At 43.2% G+C, this 19,747-nt stretch overlaps 1 protein-coding gene across 4 annotated transcripts in view; it reads left to right on the top strand.

Moving 5' to 3' along the window:
- SCN8A (sodium channel, voltage gated, type VIII alpha subunit) overlaps positions 1-19,747 on the top strand; it is a 144,157-nt gene that overhangs the window by 100,617 nt on the left and 23,793 nt on the right. For 3 of the 4 annotated variants that reach the window (XM_011930633.1, XM_011930632.1, XM_011930631.1), the window contains exons 16-22: positions 82-552; positions 1,085-1,202; positions 1,746-1,900; positions 4,675-4,848; positions 11,133-11,255; positions 17,105-17,389; positions 19,268-19,321. In XM_011930633.1, coding sequence (XP_011786023.1) covers positions 82-552; positions 1,085-1,202; positions 1,746-1,900; positions 4,675-4,848; positions 11,133-11,255; positions 17,105-17,389; positions 19,268-19,321 — 1,380 coding nt within the window. The remainder of the gene's footprint in view (positions 1-81; positions 553-1,084; positions 1,203-1,745; positions 1,901-4,674; positions 4,849-11,132; positions 11,256-17,104; positions 17,390-19,267; positions 19,322-19,747) is intronic. The other variant, XM_011930634.1, reaches the window with a different exon arrangement.

Raw genomic sequence — 19,747 nt, 5'->3', positions numbered from 1 at the left:
CGTTGGCTTCCAGTTTGCAACCCTGAGTTCGGTGGATAACTTTTCTACATTTGTTCTTTTTTTCCAATGCTACTGGCATAGGTGCTGAACCTGTTTCTGGCCTTGCTCCTGAGCTCCTTCAGTGCAGACAACCTGGCTGCCACAGATGATGATGGGGAAATGAACAACCTCCAGATCTCAGTGATCCGTATCAAGAAGGGTGTGGCCTGGACCAAACTAAAGGTGCATGCCTTTATGCAGGCCCACTTTAAGCAGCGTGAGGCCGATGAGGTGAAGCCTCTGGATGAGTTGTATGAAAAGAAGGCCAACTGTATCGCCAATCACACCGGTGCAGACATCCACCGGAATGGCGACTTCCAGAAGAATGGCAATGGCACAACCAGCGGCATTGGCAGCAGCGTGGAGAAGTACATCATTGATGAAGACCATATGTCCTTCATCAACAACCCCAACTTGACTGTGCGGGTACCCATTGCTGTGGGGGAGTCTGACTTTGAGAACCTCAACACAGAGGATGTTAGCAGCGAGTCGGATCCTGAAGGCAGCAAAGATGTAAGATCCCAGCCTAGAAACAGCTTTGATCCTGTGTGAGAACAAACAGGGTGCTGTCAGCCTTGGGGATTGTTTCAGCTATGGGCTTGGTAGAGAGATTCTGGAATAACCAACTTACGTGGAGAACTAATTCCACCCTCCCAGTATCATTCTAGGCCTTTCCTAGATGAAGTGGAATCCTAAGATGATCCTGGACCCACCTCTGTCACTTCTGGATCATCCAGGTCAGAGGCTGGAATAAGCCCTTGAGTACTTCCCTGCCATTCATCTTAGTTATAGCCCTGAAACCAACCTATAGCCGCATTTAGCTTTGGGTGGATCATTGTCTTCCGTGAGTAGGTTTTGATGTTATATCCCATCTGGAAAGAAGTTTTGAGGGCCCGTGGATATGGTTTGCTTATCGCGAGTTGTAGTAAGAATTCTAGAGAAGAGTCAGAACTGGCGCCTCATCCGCCCCAGAGGTAGAGTTCTCAGTGTGGAGTGGGCATGTTGCCGCAGAGCTGTCTGATGTCCCTTTTCCTTGCATGTCTAGAAACTAGATGACACCAGCTCCTCTGAAGGAAGCACCATTGATATCAAACCAGAAGTAGAAGAGGTCCCTGTGGAACAGCCTGAGGAATACTTGGATCCAGACGCCTGCTTCACAGAAGGTGAAAGGGGGCGAGGAGGGGATGGGCTTGGGACACTCGTGTTGCTGACAGACACAGCTCTGCCAGGGCTAGTGGTGGGTGAGGGGCAGCTCAGTGGCTGTCTTCAAGAACTTTGCTCCCTACCCCACCATTTTGAAGGAAACTTAGATGATTTCCCCTATTTGTATCTGACAAGTATATAACAAGTTTCTGTTCTCACACTTTTCATTGTCCATTTTATCTTGGCATCAGCCCAAAAACTTCCTTTCGTATGACCTGTTCTATCATGGCTGTGCCTGCCTCCTGACTACCCTTTTCTCCTCCCTCTCACTGCTTCTTTGTAGGACATCTTCTTGACTCCAGAGGGCCTTGCCCCGTTAGCCTTTGCAGCATAGCCTCAGCCCTGCCACCCTCTCCATTTCTGAATCAGGCATTCTGATTCAGCCACTGTCCTCCTGGCTGTGTGGTGGGGCAGCACCTGGCAGGGCCTGGGAGATGGAGGAGAGGGCAGGTCTGGGCGGGGCACGTTTCCATGGTCTGACCTGCCTCTCCCGCTGGTGCCAGGTTGTGTCCAGCGGTTCAAGTGCTGCCAGGTCAACATTGAGGAAGGGCTAGGCAAGTCTTGGTGGATCCTGCGGAAAACCTGCTTCCTCATCGTGGAGCACAACTGGTTTGAGACCTTCATCATCTTCATGATTCTGCTGAGCAGTGGTGCCCTGGTGAGGTCCAGGGGAGAGTGTGAGGAGGGATTGGCTGGGGAAGGGTGTAGAGAAGCCAGTGGGAAAAGGCTGAAGCCCAAGCCCAGTGGCTCTGAAAACAAATTGGCTGTGGTCCCAAGAATAATGATCTGTTAAGGTGCTTTGGGCTGCTACTTTGAGCCTGTGGGATTAGAATCCACACCTGTTCATGTCCTGATCCTCTGTAGACTTAGCACTATCCCTCTCATGTGTCCCCACTGCCTGGTTTACCCCATCCTTAGCAGCCCCCAAAATGAACGTCCCTCTCTTACCTAATACCCCAAATCTCTTGTTCTTTGCTTTTCAGTTACCCAGGATGGGAGGGAGGTGGTATTCCTCCACTCACTGTCCCTTCACAGCCTACTGGATATAGTGAACCCGTGACATTAGCAAATGTTTAGAGTCAGATCTCTGGTACAAAGGTTATTTATATTCATATTGTCCTAAGTGCTTATTAATCAGTGAAACATACAAGGCCCTGAACACACAGGCTCCTCCACTGCTGAGACTAATTATCTTGGCATTTACTTTTATTTTTAGCTGGGTTATAACTGAGGACACCTGGACAGGGTGTGGTGTGAGGGAGTTGCTTGCTGGTTGAATAGTCTTGAGGACAGCAGGGCTAGAGACAGTATACACTTTCCTTTCCTTAAGGGAAAGGTGAAGATTGCATAATGTTGAAGTGTATTTAAAGAAGATGGGCACATTCATGTAGGTGTGGAATCAAAGCTTAGTCTAGAAGGAAAAAAAAAAACAACAACAGCATAACAAGGGAGAATCCCCAAATTCAGTGTTAAAGATTTTGACAGTGACTTGGGAAGTTTCACTGACTTGTGAGGCAGGAGAATAAAAGCTGAGAGAGGCAGCAGTGTGTATTAAAGACAAGCCCAAGGTGAAGAAGACAGCTTTTATGAAAAGGATCATGGGAAGCGAGGGGAAGGTTTACACAGGAAGGTGTCAGGATTAAAATAGGAGGCAAAAAAGATGGCTTGGTAGCCACTGATCTGAGTGAAGGGGAGCCAGACCGGCCCGCCTGTGCCTGGGCCATTTGTTGCATCAACGAGCATTCACACAACACTTCCTGAGGTGCCGCAGAGGCACCCAAGATGACAGCATAGTCTCTGCCCTTGAGAAAAGAGAGGATCAGACTAAGCCGAGTGATTGGAGAAAGGTGTTTTTTTATTGTTAGTATTGTTATTCTTCAAGTCTAGTAAACAAAAATCTAAACAGCATGACCCATCATTTGGTTCTTCTCTTCCCCATCTCTACAAAAAAGAATAAAGCCGTAGTGAACCAAAGGTTTTGAATGTTCTTTACTGCTCACCTTTGACAATTTTTATTTGTCGTAATGATTAGGCAAAGGATATTTGGTTTAGTACATACAGATCCTGTGTAACAGTAGGCATGATATTTAAGAATAACAAAGTGAAGCCACTGCTAAAATGTCCAAGAAGAAACTAGAACGTGGTTATGATGGGACTAAAGAGGGTGGGGATTAGGGCCCTCAGTGACATGAGATCTGTCTTGGGCATCTCACATACCTTGGATTATAGAAGGGATTCCTAACAGATGGGGTTAAGGGGAAACCTGACATGGAAGCTGTTGCCTTTTTGATTGAGCAAAGGGGATTTATTTGCACCAAGACCCTGAGTAGGACTGTAGAACCCATAACCCCTGTCCCACTGCCGGTTGACGAAAGTGGAGCTCCTGATATCCATGTGCCTCCAGTTTGGAAGGTGAGGCTTCATACAACCCAATTCTGTTCTTCCTTCTGGAGCTGTTCAGAGCAGGCACCTCCCATTGTATCACAGAGGACTTCCTCCCCACCTCCACAGGTTTTCCCATGCTTTAGGAATTCCCTCCTCTTGGCACCTCACCTGTGTAGTCCACCACTCTGCAGATGGGAACACTCACACCACCATATAAGGGATTATCCCACTCATGAATGCCAAATAAAGTAGTGCTAAGATTTTCTTCACCTGAGTGTCTCCCACCCATATGACCCTCCACCCATACTGTGGTGTCAAGGGACTAAAAGGAGGAAAGATTTTATCATGTCTTTTATATATACTGTTGGTGAGGATGGGGAGAAATTGAAACGCTCATATGCTTCTGGTATGTGAGATGTGAAATGATGCAACCACTTTGGAAAACAGTTTGGCAGTTCCTCAAAAAATCAAACAGTTACCATATGACTCAGCAATTCCATTCCTGAGCATATGCCCTAGAGAATGAAAACATGTCTACATAAAAACCCATACACAGATGTTCACAGCAGCATTGTTCACAATAGAAACAACACACACATCCATCAACTGATGAAGGATAAACAGAATGTGGTATATCCATATATTGGACTATTACTCAGCCATAAGAAGGAAAATCTAGAGAGAGAAAGTAGGTGAGTCGTTGCCTAGGGCTAGGGGGTTGGGGGTTTAGGGGGTGATTGCTAAAGGGTATGGGGATTCTTTTAGAGGTAATGAACATGTTCTAAAATTGATTGTGGTGATAGATGCACAACCCTGAATATACTAAAAGCCATTTTAAATGGCTGAATTTTATGATGTGTGGATTATATCTCAATAAAACTGTTAAAAAATAAAAAGCCTGTGTAGTGGGGGAGTAAAGCTAAGGAGACAGGGAGCTGATGATAGGCCAGCCCATGTGGGAGGGCTCCCTGAGGACAGCAGTGCTCCCTGTGGCATGCTTGCCTTGCCTTTAGGCACTATCATAGGCAGCTGCTGCCTCTCTTTTAGGCCTTCGAGGACATCTACATTGAGCAGAGAAAGACCATCCGCACCATCCTGGAATACGCTGACAAAGTCTTCACCTATATCTTCATCCTGGAGATGTTGCTCAAGTGGACAGCCTATGGCTTCGTCAAGTTCTTCACCAATGCCTGGTGTTGGCTGGACTTCCTCATCGTGGCTGTAGGTGTCTTGCTTTCTGTTTCCCACCCCTTTCAGCAGGAACACAGAAACAGAGAGAGGTCTTTCTTTTTCTAATGGCAGTACCTGCCCTGGGCCCAGGTTATAGGTCAAGATGTAGATGTAGGTGTGGGTAAAGTTCCCTTGCACTCAGATCTTCGTTTTAGGAAGGGGCACTCTGAAGTCCCTGCATTTGCTCCAGGGGGACTAACCAACCAACTCTTTAGTCTGGTGGGTTTGGCTTAACTTAGATTCAGAGATTAGGAGTGAGAAGTGGAATCACAGATCTCAAAGGCCCTTGTTATTAGGCTGGGGACAGGAAGTTCTTGCCCCAGGCCAACAGGATATCCTCTTTTTGTGGCTGGGAGAAGGGGTGAGAGAATGAGATGGGGGCTGCTGGGACAAAGGTGGTAGTGGGATCTCTGTGGTCTCTCCTGCTGACCATTCCCATGAACACATCCATCCAACTCAAGTCTTGATACCAGACTCATCCAAACAAGTCAGTTTATTAGGTGAGGGGAGTTCACACTGAAATAAAGTCCCCCCTTCTTCCCACACATTGCCATTCTACAGTGATCATGAAACTTGAGAAATCCTTTTTTCCTCCAGGTTCCAAGACCATCTCCGAGGTTTGCTGGCCATGACCTCCTGTGTTTTTTCCAGGTTGGAAGCGACATCCTTTCTAACTCTTTCTCATCCCACCATCACTTGTCCCTTGTCGGCTTTACTAAGGATGATGACTATTCTCTTATTCTGTATAATAACTAAAGCTTCTTTCTTTCCACCAAATCAGCATTTTAAAGAAAGGATGCATGGGATTTGTAGGACCAGGGCCTGTGGAAAATTTGCTCCCCTCTGAGGGCTGTTAAGTGCCAAGAAAGTAGAATGGTGGAGGCTAGACTGGTCATGTAGAATGCGGGTTTCATTGGCTGCGTGGCGAACTACCTGTAGAGTACCTCTGAGATCCAGGATAGAGCAGCATAGAAATCTCTCCGATGGCAGGCACCCAGCACTGAGCCAGTAATGATTTCTGCTCTATAAATGCATTTCTTTTCCAATACATTGTCTGCAATTTCCATGGCTGATGACCCCCTTCCCAGAACTGTCACTGTGCCCTCAGTTGCATCCCCATTTCAAAAAGCCAGCCTTTGGGAAATGCCTAAATGAGGTGAGGAGCCCAACCCTAGAGGGTACCAGTGTGAGACCCTTGCAGCGAGAGATGTTAGCACTCCCTCCAGCAACTGTTGATACCATCCTGTGGTGGAAGGACCTGTACCTCCCACAGACAGAAAGCTGGAGCTCTAAGACTTAAAGAATGGGCTTGAGATAAGACCCGGAGAGCCAAAGTGAGACTGGGCCAGCTCTCTTTCTAGAGAAAGAGGAAGTGCCGTAGAGTCTTCATTTCACAATAGCTCCTCAGGACTACCTAGCGTCAGGTGGGACACCTGAACTCAAACTGGTACTCCCAGCTGCCTGGGGAGGCTGTGATTTGAAACAGAGCTTCCCCACCATGATCCACCCTCACCAGAACACATTCTTCCTCTTTTCCCTAGGGTGAGCTACCCAGAATTTGAGGATATTGATCGGGTATCCCACATGCCCCTGCTAAACAAATAAGCTGCTAAAGCACTAATAGTCCTACACATTAGCATTTATTTTTTGAGATGAGGTCTTACTCTGTCACCAGCCTCAAGTGCAGTGGCACCATCTCTGCTCACTGCAGCCTCTGCCTCCTGGGCTCACACAATCCTCGCACCTCAGCCTCCCGAGTAGCTGGGGCTACAGGCACACACCACCATGCCTGGCTAATTTTTGTGTCTTGGGTAGAGATGGAGTTTCACCATGTTGCCCAGGCTGGTCTCAAACTCCTTGGTCTCCCAAAGTGTTGGGTTTACAGACATGAGCCACTGTGCCCAGCCAGCATTTATTTCACAAACATTTTTATGACTTTTTATATGAGGTGGAAGGGGGTAAAGAGTATAGGACAGGCATGCAGTCAACTGACACTAATTCATAAGCCCTCTAGCTTTTGGGGGTTGCTTGATCATTACATTACTGTGGTACCCAACTGGCTCCTGTGAAGACCTCTGTGCCAGTTATTAGTAAATAATATAGTCGAATGCCATTATCTGTGTAGAATTGCTCCAGAAGCAATAAGGAGAAGCAGAGGTTATCCCTGTTGCAAGCATGTTCCCAGCCCCTGGGGAGCTTACACTAGCTTCCACAGCAACTATGGCCTGATTCCAGTCTTGTGCTTGGTGGGGGGACATTCCCAGGCCATCACAGTGGCTTCAGTCACTGCCACTTTTGAGTTGTGGATGGGCAATTAGTCTTGGCCTGTCACCTGAACAGCTGGAACTGCTGGACTTTTTGGTGTCCATTTGAGTAAAGTGTCTGGTTTCTTTGGCATTTTAGAACATTCAGCAGGTTAGGTCCTAACTTAGCACCATCCACTGGTGACTTGATGTCTGAGTCCGTTACTCATTGCATTTGTTTCCCTAATTGATTTTTGTTCTTCCTTGTTGCCCCTTAAAGCTGTAAGTACTTTTCAGAGTCATGGGATTATCCAGATGACTTCCAAGGTTAATTCCTTTTATTTATAAGCCATACAAGTTCTCAAACAAGGAAAACATTCTGTTTTGCTCAGCTCCTTGGCTGCATTAGAGATTGTATCCTGTAAAAGAATTTTGGCATCTTTTCCCCAGGACATTTATCCCATTGTATATGGAGATCAGCAAGCCTGTCAGTTCCGGAGATGGGGACTTGCGGAGACCACTTGCCTTATCCTGAATTCAGACTGCTGAAAACATTCTCCATTTGAAAATATTCACATCATTTTGGAAAAGTCACCTAATGTCTTTCCCCCTTTTTTTTTCCAGTCTGCAACCATAGATGCCCTGAATTTATTTTTTATTTTTTAATGTTTTTAGGTAGGTCTCACCCTGCTGCCCAGGCTGGAGTACAGTGGCACAGTCATGGCTCACTGCAGCCTCAAAGTCCTGGGCTCAAGCAGCCTTCCCACCTCAGCCTCCTGAGTAGGTAGGACTGCAGACACATGCCATGGCACCCAGCTTCATGCCCTGAATTTGATGTCTCCTCAATTCCTTTGTTTGTTTGTTTTTTATGTTTGATTCTTTCCTTAAAGAATACTTTAAGCAATGTTAGGATTATCTCCAGGAAGGGCTTAACAGAGACTCAAAGGATTATAAGAGAGCCCTCAACTGCTAAAGAATAACCCAGATAAGACCCTTATTGATCCTGTCCTGAGCCAAATTAATCAGCTGAGTAACAGCTTATCTCTCAGCAACGTTTAGAGCCAGCCACTGAATTGGCCTTTAGACCTCCTCCTTCATTCTCCACACTGTGGGCCTATTTGTTAGCAGATAAGTCACCCACCCTGAAGAGCTGGGATCTTCTTACCTTATATGGTGCCTGTAGCCACTCAAAGCTTAGTTTCTTGCAATCTTTACCTGACAGTTTCGTAAGATGAAGCTGACCCAGGGGACTGTTGAGCCCAGGTACTTGGTTGAGAAAGAATAGCTTCCCTTCAGGTATACCTGTTAAGGCCTCATGAAGAATCTGGCAACTTTCAATTCTTTTGGATTTAAGAGTTGGCTGTACTTGGTAATAATAGGGAAGTATACACCTCCGTATAAATTCTTATTGATAACGATGGATGGATAGAGAGAAAGGGATTGGTTGGTGTTACTGTGTTCTAGATAGGACCACAAAGGCCCATAGTTTAGGCAGACATTGAACTCTGGACCATCTGCCTTTCCAAGAAAATTAGGGTAGCCTAATAGGGCAACATTTACTTCCAGATTTGCTTTGGACACTGCCTAGGGCTTCAGAGAAGATACCTACACTGGTGGATTATGAGCACATGCATAGATCTAGGTTCATACCCCTTTTTATTTTATTATTTATTTATTTATTTATTTATTTATTGAGATGGAGTTTCTCACTTGTCGCCCAGGTTGGAGTGCAATGGCACCATCTCTGCTCACTGCAACCTCTGCCTCCCGGGTTCAAGCAATTCTCCTGCCTCAGCCTCCCAAGCAGCTGGGATTATAGGCATGCACCACCACATCCAGCTAATTTCTTCTTATATTTTTAGCAGAGACCGGGTTTCACCATGTTGGCCAAGCTAGTCTCGAACTTCTGATCTCACGTGATCCACCCACCTCCGCCACAACGCCCGGCCATACCTGTTTTAAATGGAAACCTTTAAACGTGCTCATCCTGACCCTTGCTAGGTCATTCACCTTCCACTTCTATCCCCTGCCAGTCATGCTGCTTAATTATACATGTCTTCATTTTTTTTTAAATTGTGTGTGTGCAATTCACAGACACGGGATCAAATAATTAAAGCCCTAGAATAAAGATAAAAAGCAGCAAATGAAACTAAGTTGTAGATTGTTTCTTTTTTTCCTCTCTAAATTTTCTTTCAAGTATCATCAATTTAAGTAAGCCAAGCTGATCTGCAACCACCACTTCCCATAGGAAGAATTTAAGAGCTGTTGATGGAAATATCTTAACCTATCCTAGAATTTGTGTTTTAAGAAACCCAGAACCCAGCCAGGCATGGTGGCTTAAGCCTGTAATCCCAGCACTTTGAGAGGCCAAGGCAGGCAAATTACCTGAGGTCAGGAGTTTGAGACCAGCCTGGCCAACATAGTAAAACCCCATCTCTACTAAAAATACAAAATTAGCCGGGCATGGTGACACATGCCTGTAATCCTAGCTACTCACCCAGGAGGCTGAGGCAGGGAGAATTGCTTGAACCCAGGAAGTGAAGGTTGCAGTGAGCCAAGATTGCACCTTTGTACTCCAGCCTGGACGACAGAGTGAGACTTTGTCTCAAAAAAAAAAAAAAAGTAGAAACCCAGAACCCAAACATTCTGGAGTTTGACTAACTAAAGGTATTTTTAGATCTGTTCTTCCCCTGAAGAATTCTGTAACTCTCAGCTTAGGCCCAGGCAGGCATAAATGTAGTTAGCATGGTGTTGAGGAAGCATCGTGGTAACTGCTCTGAGAGCTCTGGTAGAATAAGGTAAGTTTGCCTCTGGCAGAGCAGGAAAGTGACCACATGTCTAGGCCTGGAGGTCTGCAGGCTTCTTCCCCCTGGTACGGCAACATATTCAAGTCTGGATTGTCCAGATAGGCCTGTTGGAATGTTGTCATGTAACCTGCCCACTGGGGACGTGACCTGTCTGTGGAAGAAAAAGCATTGGCCTGGGAGTCAGGCAGTGGAGGTCTTTAATCTTGTTTCCAGAACTGCCAGTGTAACCCTGGGCAAATTCTTGTGTACGGGTCTCAATTTCCTCATCTATCAAATTAATTTATTTTCCAAGAATTCTTCCAGCTGTTACTCTAATGATAAGAGTTATAGAAGATTGACATGGAAATGACAGACCTGAGGATAATTCATTTTGGACTGTTCTGGAAGGAAAGAATGAGAATTATAAGGAAAAGTATGGGTTCATTTGTCCAGACTCACTCAAGTTCTTGTGGCCGTGGAGGGGTACTGGTTACAGTTAAAAGTCAAAAGGATTATCATAGTTAAAAGTGAGAGATAGAAGGATATGTTTAAAAGATAGAGATACAACTCACTTAAATGAGTTCTCATGGAGCACAATTCTTGGGAACTGCAAAGTCAGCCATGGTACTTATTGAATGTTTTCATTGTTGTTAATGTCGTGATGCATAAGATTCTCAAACAAATGGTTTTTTGTCAACCAGGAGTAAGAGAGCTTGTCCCTGTTGGAAAGCCAATGGTGAATGAGCTGAGGAGGGGGCAGCTTGTGTGGAGTATGTGTATTTATCTGTATTCTTTTCCATAGGTACCATTAAATTTGTCTGGCTTAATTTAATGGGGACTTCTGGGACCTGCAGAGACTGTAAAGGGCGAGGGTAAGGCTCTTGTCTGTTCAGGCTCCTCTCCTTCCAGTGGAACTTCCTCACTCTCTCCCTCTCCCGTCAGCCTCTCCCCTTTTCCAAATTGTGTGTATGTTCTACCGCCTTCTCAATTTTCTCTTCCCTCTTGTTTTTTCTTCTGCCTCTCAACCACCTTTCCTTCCAGGTCGTTTGAGTCAAGTTGAAATAGGCAGCTGGTGTTACCCACCTCCTCTACCTGGGGGGCCCAATCTGTGTCTTCAGTGCTAGGGGCTTTATTCTAACACTCTGGAACCTCTGTTTTCTTTTCTTTTCTTTTTTTTTTTTCTTTTATTTGTTTATTTTTTTTGTTACCTTTTTTGTTTTTGTTTTTCTCTTCTGTTTCTGTGTAGGTCTCTTTAGTCAGCCTTATAGCTAATGCCCTGGGCTACTCGGAACTAGGTGCCATAAAGTCCCTTAGGACCCTAAGAGCTTTGAGACCCTTAAGAGCCTTATCACGATTTGAAGGGATGAGGGTAAGATACTAAGAGCAGCTGATCCTTCTGCATGCCAATGGAAACTGTTTAAGCATGCTAGAACTGATCACATGGTGGAAAGATCATTCAGACACGAATTCTGTGATGCAGCTGCTGATTTGATCCTCCACTCTCCCCCACACCTGCCCCGTGCAAAGGGGAATTGCGTTAAGCTGCCTCATCACATTAATATCGGCCCCACCCCCAACAACATGCCATCGCAGAACATGTTAACATTGGCTATTCTCATTTGGCCTGGCTTACCTGTAGCACTCGGGGCGGCTTTCTGGGCTGTTGATTTAATAGGGAGAATCACCAGGTGCAAAGAAGGGGAATTGTAACCCACAGACCCACTGAAAAGCACAGGCTTCAGGCAGGGAGAGTGCTGTGTAGGGGCATCAGCCAGGTGGGAACTGTGGCCTTGAGGTCACTGAGAAAGCAGCTGAGAATGGGCTTGAAGACATGATGGCAGGCCCGGAAGTGGGAATGGAGCAGAATTTGGCATGGCCCTGGGAGAAGAAATGCTTTTCTTTCTATTCGGATTCCTCTTATTGCACCTTGTTGTTCTCAGCCCAGTCCCATATGGACTGGCAGCCTCTGTCTGATAGCAAAGCTTTTTTCCTCACCCCCAACCCCTCTGCCCATGCTGTATGGTCCCCTAACACTGTCAAAACGACAACCAGGTATGATGCTAGATGATTGAATATCAGCTAGTTCTCCTGAAATTTCTTGATACCTCCTATTACTGCTTTGGTGATACTCCACCCAAAACAATACAAGGTGTTGTCACCCTGCCGACTTAGAAACAGGGTACCTTCTTGGTGCCATTTTCTTGTCTCTTGGTTTAAATAGTTGTGCGTGTGCATGCGTGCACGCGCGCACACACACTCACACTAAAAAGTCAATTTCATAAAATCAAAGGGGCAACTGGCTTTGGTGGTAATAGTTGTCCTGTGGTGATCAGAGAGAGGTCTGTTATACTTAACGAGACCAAGAAAACTCGCTTCAATTCAGATGTTGAATACATGCAGGAGAGCAAACCAGAGGATATATTTTTAAATGTGCAAACGTCAGAATGTAGGAATAAAAATTAAACTGTTACAATAGTCTACATGAAGTAAGACTGATTGGAAAAACTAGATACCAGGACAGTGCTGCTTCATTCATTCCTCATCTGTGACCCCTGGCTGTTATTCCATGAAGCCACCCACAGTTATATAGAAAGATGAAAACTTAATTGGGACTTGGGAATTTTATTATGTTACTTTATCCAGACAAATGCTTTTTGTAACAAATTCATGTTTCTTCTGTAGCACAGTCACAGTTTGGTTTACTAAGTGTAAGCTTTCTGCAACTCTCCTGAAACCATCTGCAGGAAGGGCAGTTCCACAGTAGTGTAAATTTATTTTAATTTTTTTAAAAACTTGGGATTTTAAGACTTTGTCCCACAGATAAGAGAGGTTTTAGCATGTGTACAGTAAGGTCATTGCTATGCTTAGGCTAAATTTAGGAAGAGAGTTTATTACACAAGATTCAGTGGTTTAGACAGCCACGGTGGGATTGAACATGTGGTTAAAATGCTCTTCTCTGCTCCCTCTCCCTTTGCACCTTTTCCAGAGGGAGCTAGTTAAATGTTTTAATAAACCATACTGGTTTTTTTATAAAGTTGATAATCCACTTTGGTGACTGAAAAACTGAGGACAAGATGCAACCAAAAGAAGTCCACTGAAGACAGTACTTGCAGCATTGTACCTGAGCTCGTCCGCATCCCCTTACAGTGATCCCTGATCTCCCAAAAGGAGATTGTTGATACCTGAAGAAATCCCCCTATCCCCCCACCAAAAGAAATGCCCATCTGACCCATCTGATGCTTGTTACTAACTCTTTCCATCTAGATGCTCATTACTGTCAGTCCTGTCCAGGCAGACAGAAGCAGTCCTCATGGCCGCTGAGGCCAGTTTGCTCATGAGGCAGTTACTTGAATAACCTGGATGCAGGAGCCATTTTGGGAGCCACACCTCTTCCCTTTAGTTGCCCCTTCTTTCTCTACCTTTCCTGGACCCTCAGTTTCCAGTCCCCTAAAAACTTTTATGTGTCAACTTGAAGTAGTTTAGGAGCCCGGAGGTCCCAAATGAATAATCAGAACAGTAGATAGTTTTATTTGAAAAGCATTAGGATGTTTTATTTGAAAAGCATCTACATCAAGATTTTTTTCGGTAAGATAATGGGCGAGAACAAGTTTGAACCCAAAGCTGGAATTTAAAACAATAAATGTGCATTGAGGGAAGCTTTGGAACAAGAGTGCCACCTCATTTGGTTGACTCCAGCCAACTAACAGACGGTATTGACCATGGCTGGTTGGGTGAAAAGGGATCAGGGATCCATTCCTGCCCTGCAGGTTTCCTAGCCCTTCTGTGGAAGAGTAACTGCAAGAAGAAAAGATTGGATCTGGCTAAGCTTATAGTAAGTCCCCCAGTAATAAACAGAATTAGGTACACATGTTTTATTTAAATGTCATTTTTCTATGGGGCATTTTTTTTTTATTCTTTGGTTTTGGTTCTTCTATATGCCAACACTTGAGAGATGACGTTTAGAAAATTTTAAATAAGAAATCTTCATAAACTGAACACCATCCATGCAGATGGGCTCAACTGTCACTGTGCTGCTCCAATTACAGACTCAGAGCTTCACTTGAGAAGGGAGCATATGACCCAAGCCTGTCCTGGGACACTGACTTCAGTCTCCTCTCCTTCCTCAAACAAAAACCAGGAAAACTGAAGCACTTGTGCTATAGGCAAAGGAATACTTAATGTAGTTCTTTGCTTTTCTCTCCTCCATAGTAATCTTCATTTAAAGATTTCGCTGTGCTGTTAAATTTTTGAGGGTATATAATATTAGTGCCATGAAACATGCATGCATTTTTGTTGATTGTCAGTACATAGTTGTCCATTAAAGCCATGTTCCCTCTGCCAGATATTAAAAGCTAGCTGATTTATAGTATTTAATGAGCAACAATAATGTCCAAGACATTATAGAGAAGACAAAAATACTGTAAGAATTAATATCCATTGGAATTTTCTCATCAATTAAATGGGATTTGTATCAATTGCCAAGTATAAACTTCCATTGATAAAAGTAACTTTTTATGGATTACTAAAACCTAGCTTTGAGTGATATTTCCATGTCTAGTTCTTAACAATAATAGATTTCATGATAATTAAAGGCAATGTAGAATAACTAGAGAGCTTGTGTAGAGAAGAGAAGATCAAATTCATTAAGTGACTATCAGTGGAAATTTGAATTATCATTTATAATATATATTTAGTGTGAGACTTCAAAATAAGAAATATGATCTCTTGCCCAGTGGTTGCTGAGAATAACAGCACAATGATCATTACATACGGAGCACAGTTAAATAGTTTCTTCTTAACATATTGCAGCTTATCAGCTAATGTTCAAAGCAAGGAAGAATTATTAGTACATTTAATCAACTCTGGGCTAGGCATGGTGTCTTCATGCCTGTAATCCCAGAACTTTTGGAGGCCAAGCTGGGCAGATCACTTTGAGGTCAGGAGTTCGAGACCAACCTGGCCAACATGGCAGAACTCCGTCTCTACTAAAAATACAAAAATTGGCTGGGCGCGGTAGCACGCTTCTGTAGTCCCAGTTACTCGGGAGGCTGAGGCAGGAGAATCGCTTGAACCCAGGAAGGGGAGGTTGCAGGGAGCCGAGATCGCATCACTGCACTCCAGCCTGGTCAACAGAGTGAGACCCTTTCTCAAAAAAAGTAAATAAATAAAAATTTAAAATTAATCAACTCTGTTTTCTGTTTTATTCATAATACTAAGGTAAAAAGTTTTTCTCTGGTTATGATTAAAGTACATTTGCGTATTATAAAACTTTGGATTTTATAGGATTTTATATCAGAGAATAAGGCTCAGTGAATATTTTTGTATATTGATTCACTTGATCAAATGGATCAATATATAAAATTTTGTATATACTTGATGAGAATAAAAGTTCTAAGAGATCACTTCCTTAATTTTTCTTCCCTGTGGTAAATATTAACCCATATTTAACTGTAACCCATAGTATGTAGGACAGGTTAGACTGGGTTTGAGTAGAAGCTTAAGATCATTCTCTGCATAGTCAGAAGAGTTCCTGGAGGAAGTAGGTTCTGAATTGAGATTAAAAAAGCAACATGCCTCGGTTTCAAGTCTTTGGGACCTACTTCCTATGCCACATTTGTAATGGTCTAACAGAAGGTCACAGTCTCCCACCTAAGGTCTGCTGCGAAATGCTGTCACATAGACTGGAGCTTTTGAATCTTTACATAATCTACTGCCTTATTGTTTGAGAAATTATTTTTCCATTTGTGGATCATCCTCCTTTTGCCTGTTCTTTTGCACATTTCATTGCTTTTTGGTGCTCCCGCCAAAGGGTGAGCAACTGTAGAATGAGGAGGTAAATTCAAATCTGAGTACATGACAAATTTGGTAATATAAATCAATATGAATATCGTTCTCCAAAAAAAATCGAAGATTTTCCAGATTTCAGATATCCTGGCTTTCCTTGCTCAAAGTAATAAACAATTAACAAAGTAATAAACACTTTATACTAATGACAGAGCTGTCAGATCTAGAAGAGATTTCTTGGTCTAAGAATTAAGAAATAACTGCCTCTCAGTCTAAAGGCCTTAATATATGAATTGGAGAAACACAAAATGAATATTTTAATCTAAAAAGAAGAGTGACTCCTTAGCAGAAGAATATCATTGCATTTTTTACACAAAATAGAACAGGTAGCTCTGATCAGCCACATGTCCTGATGAATGACAATGCAGTCTAAGGCAAAACCAGAATATAAGGAAAACCTAAACCCTAAACTGTATGCTGCTCTGACTGACACTGTAAAGCAAAATCAAAGTTGAAAACAACCCAGAAACTTTGATTCCTAAGGGGTTTTTTCCTTTGCTTTTTTTAAATTCCTGAGCTTACTGTAGTCAGTGACTTTTAACAATATGCCAATTTTTTAGTTTCCAGAGCAGTGATGATCTAACCCAAAACTCTCTTAAAAACCTTAAGTCATCCCTATTTCTAATACATTGTGATGAGTGGAGTCAAGCCCTGGAATGAGCAGAGAGACGACAGCATTAGCCAAGCAGGGAGCGACTCTGATTTAAAAGCCTGCAAAGTCAGAATAAAAAAGCTGGAGAAGTATAATGAACCTTGAGTGAAAGCACATCTGTTCAGATTTTATTTTATACTGTTTGGTAGAGGGAATATAGCTTTTTTTTTCTTGAGCCTGCAAAATATGCATGCTCAGCTATTGCCTGAAATAAAATAACTGGCCTTGCATAGTCATAAAAGAGACATTATGTACTGTTAACTGGCTCTCTATTAACCACAACGGGTAGTTCTCTGTGATTCTGAACGATTATACCTTGTTTTTCAGAGGGGGAATGTCTGTTGAAAGGCAACTAGCAAGCTGAAAGTTACTCATAGTTTCCCACTGGGCATGTTTTATGAATTGAGGAAGAGGGAGACTGGACTAACAAATAATTTGTCAGTCCCAGGCTGATGCGTAGGAAAGAAGACGTAGGTCAACTTGCCTGGGGAATTTGTGTTAGTCAAAATAAAGATGTAACTTTTTAAAATTCCTTCAATATAGGCCTAGACTTAGAAATTTTTGGTTCTACTTGTCAGTCTGTCCAGTTACTCTAATTCCAAAGGGAATGTAATGTTTCCGTACAGAACAAGCCACACAATGTCATTCCCCTCCTGGAAATCAAAAAAATGTGCTTGCTCCCATTTCCACCCAACACTCAGCAACCTCCCCTTCCAATGCAGGTGGTGGTGAATGCCTTGGTGGGCGCCATCCCCTCCATCATGAATGTGCTGCTGGTGTGTCTCATCTTCTGGCTGATTTTCAGCATCATGGGAGTTAACCTGTTTGCGGGAAAGTACCACTACTGCTTTAATGAGACTTCTGAAATCCGATTTGAAATTGAAGATGTCAACAATAAAACTGAATGTGAAAAGCTCATGGAGGGGAACAATACAGAGATCAGATGGAAGAACGTGAAGATCAACTTTGACAATGTTGGGGCAGGATACCTGGCCCTTCTTCAAGTAGTAAGTAATGTTTTTTGTTTTCAGTTCTGTGAAATTCAGGCAGCTAGCACAAATCCCATTTGGCTTCTTCTCAACCCTGCTTCTAGAATCACGATTATTCTCAATAAGTCCAAGAGAACAGTGTTGTTCCCCAAACCAGTTTCAGAGAGACACCTTTCCTGAGTATTCTCTGACTTCTACAAGATCTCACTCAAAGGAAATCTCTCATTGTGCTCAGGAGCAGAGCTGTCCCAGCAACAAATAAAGATTCCTGCAATGTAATAAAGTGGCAGAGAGATCATCTTCCCTTCCTGGTCAGAGTGTAGTTAAAGAGAAGGGCAAAAAAAAATCAAGAAGATAAGCACATAGACAAAAAAGTAATGGCAGTTGTGATGGAGCAAAATAATATACATACTCACTACACTCCAGTTAACTTAGGAAAAAACCATGGCAGTGCTTTGGTGCCACACTCACCTCAGCTTCACCCCAGAGAAGGGTATCAGATTAATGTATCACAGTAAGGAAGGATTTAGCTATCTAGATAATTCTCTTTTGCCTAATTTCATCCTTTCGTGCTTAGTTTTCACTTCCTCTCTCACCAGTGTTTCAGAATGTGTGACAAGACAACATAATGCAGTGAAAGCTCGTAGGCTTTGAAATTAGACTGATACTGATTTGAATCATACTCTGATACTTATTGGATATGTAACTTTGGACAAATTATTCAACCTTTCTGACTCTCTGTGTCTTCATCTATTAAATATAGATAATGAAACCTGGCATGGTGGTTAAGAGGGTTTGTGATTTTTAAAAATTTCTTAGCACAATGCCCAGCATATAACCATGCTTAATTAATGAAAATTGCTATTAAGTATTTTTGTTACTATATTGCCATGCCTATATCATACAGTTCTTGGGAGACTAACTGCAATAACACAGATGAAGCTCTCAACCTAACCTAACATATAGTAAACACTGTCAACTCATAGTAGAAGGCAAAGTTCATGGAATGAACTATAGTTTTTCCTACCCCAAAGCTTTTTTGCTGTTGTATCCCACTTCAAAAAATTGGACCCACAAATTGAATCTGAATTGGAACATCTCCAGAAAACCAGTGCACATCAACAAGCCAGTCAAACATCGTAGTCACAGAGTCCCTGCCATATGCAAGATGCTGTGCGTGACAGTACGATACTAGGGTCCTCAGATGAATAAAGACCTTCCTGTGCCCTGAAAAAACCTTAGAATCTGGTTGAGTAGGTAAAACATGGAGAATAGTACACGGGTTATCCATATTTCCAGAATCAGTCTAGATACAGTAGACTGAAGGAGTAGAATTGGGAAGGGACTGTCAAGGATAAAGCTGATATTGCCACTACATAGGCTACACATGTGTATATCAGTAAAGGGTAAGTCTGATCTTGTTTTTCTTTTAAATGCAACTATGGGTTTTTCCAACCCCTGTCGCTTAACACCTGTTTTTTTTTGTTTTTTGTTTTTTGTTTTTGTTTTTTTTTTGCTTAACACCTTTTTAAAAAATGATTCCTCAATGGAATGGAGTGCTAAGTTCCAAGCATTTTCAGTAGATTCCTGCTGTTCACTCATAAAAGTTTTCCCTAACTTTAGGCAGGCTTCTCAGGCCCATGTTTTTGAGTCCTTTTGTAAAGCCTTAATCCCACTACCATTTTCAACATGTTTATTTGCCACACCTTGTTGTTATTTTCAGGAACAAAGCCCTCCTGGGACCCGTAGTAACAAACAGAAAATTCTGTGTCCAAGGGAGGCTGCACCCAAACCCCTGTTCTGTGTTCTCACTGAACCTAAGCCTGGCCTTTGGGACCCCTGCCTAGACTCCCATCCCTTAATAGGCACCGTCTAATGACTGACTCTGTTTGCCAGGCAACCTTCAAAGGCTGGATGGACATCATGTATGCAGCTGTAGATTCCCGAAAGGTAAGGGTGTACATGGCAAAAATACCACCTTCTCAGGTGGGTGGAAAGCAAGCAGCATGGTATACCAATCCCACCAAGAAAGAGGAAGGGATGGAGGAATGGAGGAGTTGACATTTCTCTTTGGAACATTTATTGCTTGTTTTATTGATTATAGATCATTTTCCTTGTCTCAGTAAGTCATCACTCTCTTACATTGGCCCCTGATGATTAGACTGTTAATTTTTACTTGGCCCCAGTGAAGCTGTCTATGCTTCGATCCTGCTTCATAGCAAAAGCATGGCTTCTAGCAGACAGCCCTCCCTCCCTGTGGCTTCATGATTTGCATGTTTTCCACATGAGTCGGAGGAGGACTAGTGCCCTCTCAAGGCAGGACATGCCAGTGTAGAGAAGGAGCCAGGCAGAAAGAATCTAGGGCTCTCCCATCCC

This window comes from Colobus angolensis, unplaced genomic scaffold, assembly GCF_000951035.1.
Source record: "Colobus angolensis palliatus isolate OR3802 unplaced genomic scaffold, Cang.pa_1.0 Scaffold87, whole genome shotgun sequence".
Taxonomy (NCBI): Eukaryota; Metazoa; Chordata; class Mammalia; order Primates; family Cercopithecidae; genus Colobus; species Colobus angolensis.
This window is presented reverse-complemented; position numbering and strand designations above follow the sequence as displayed.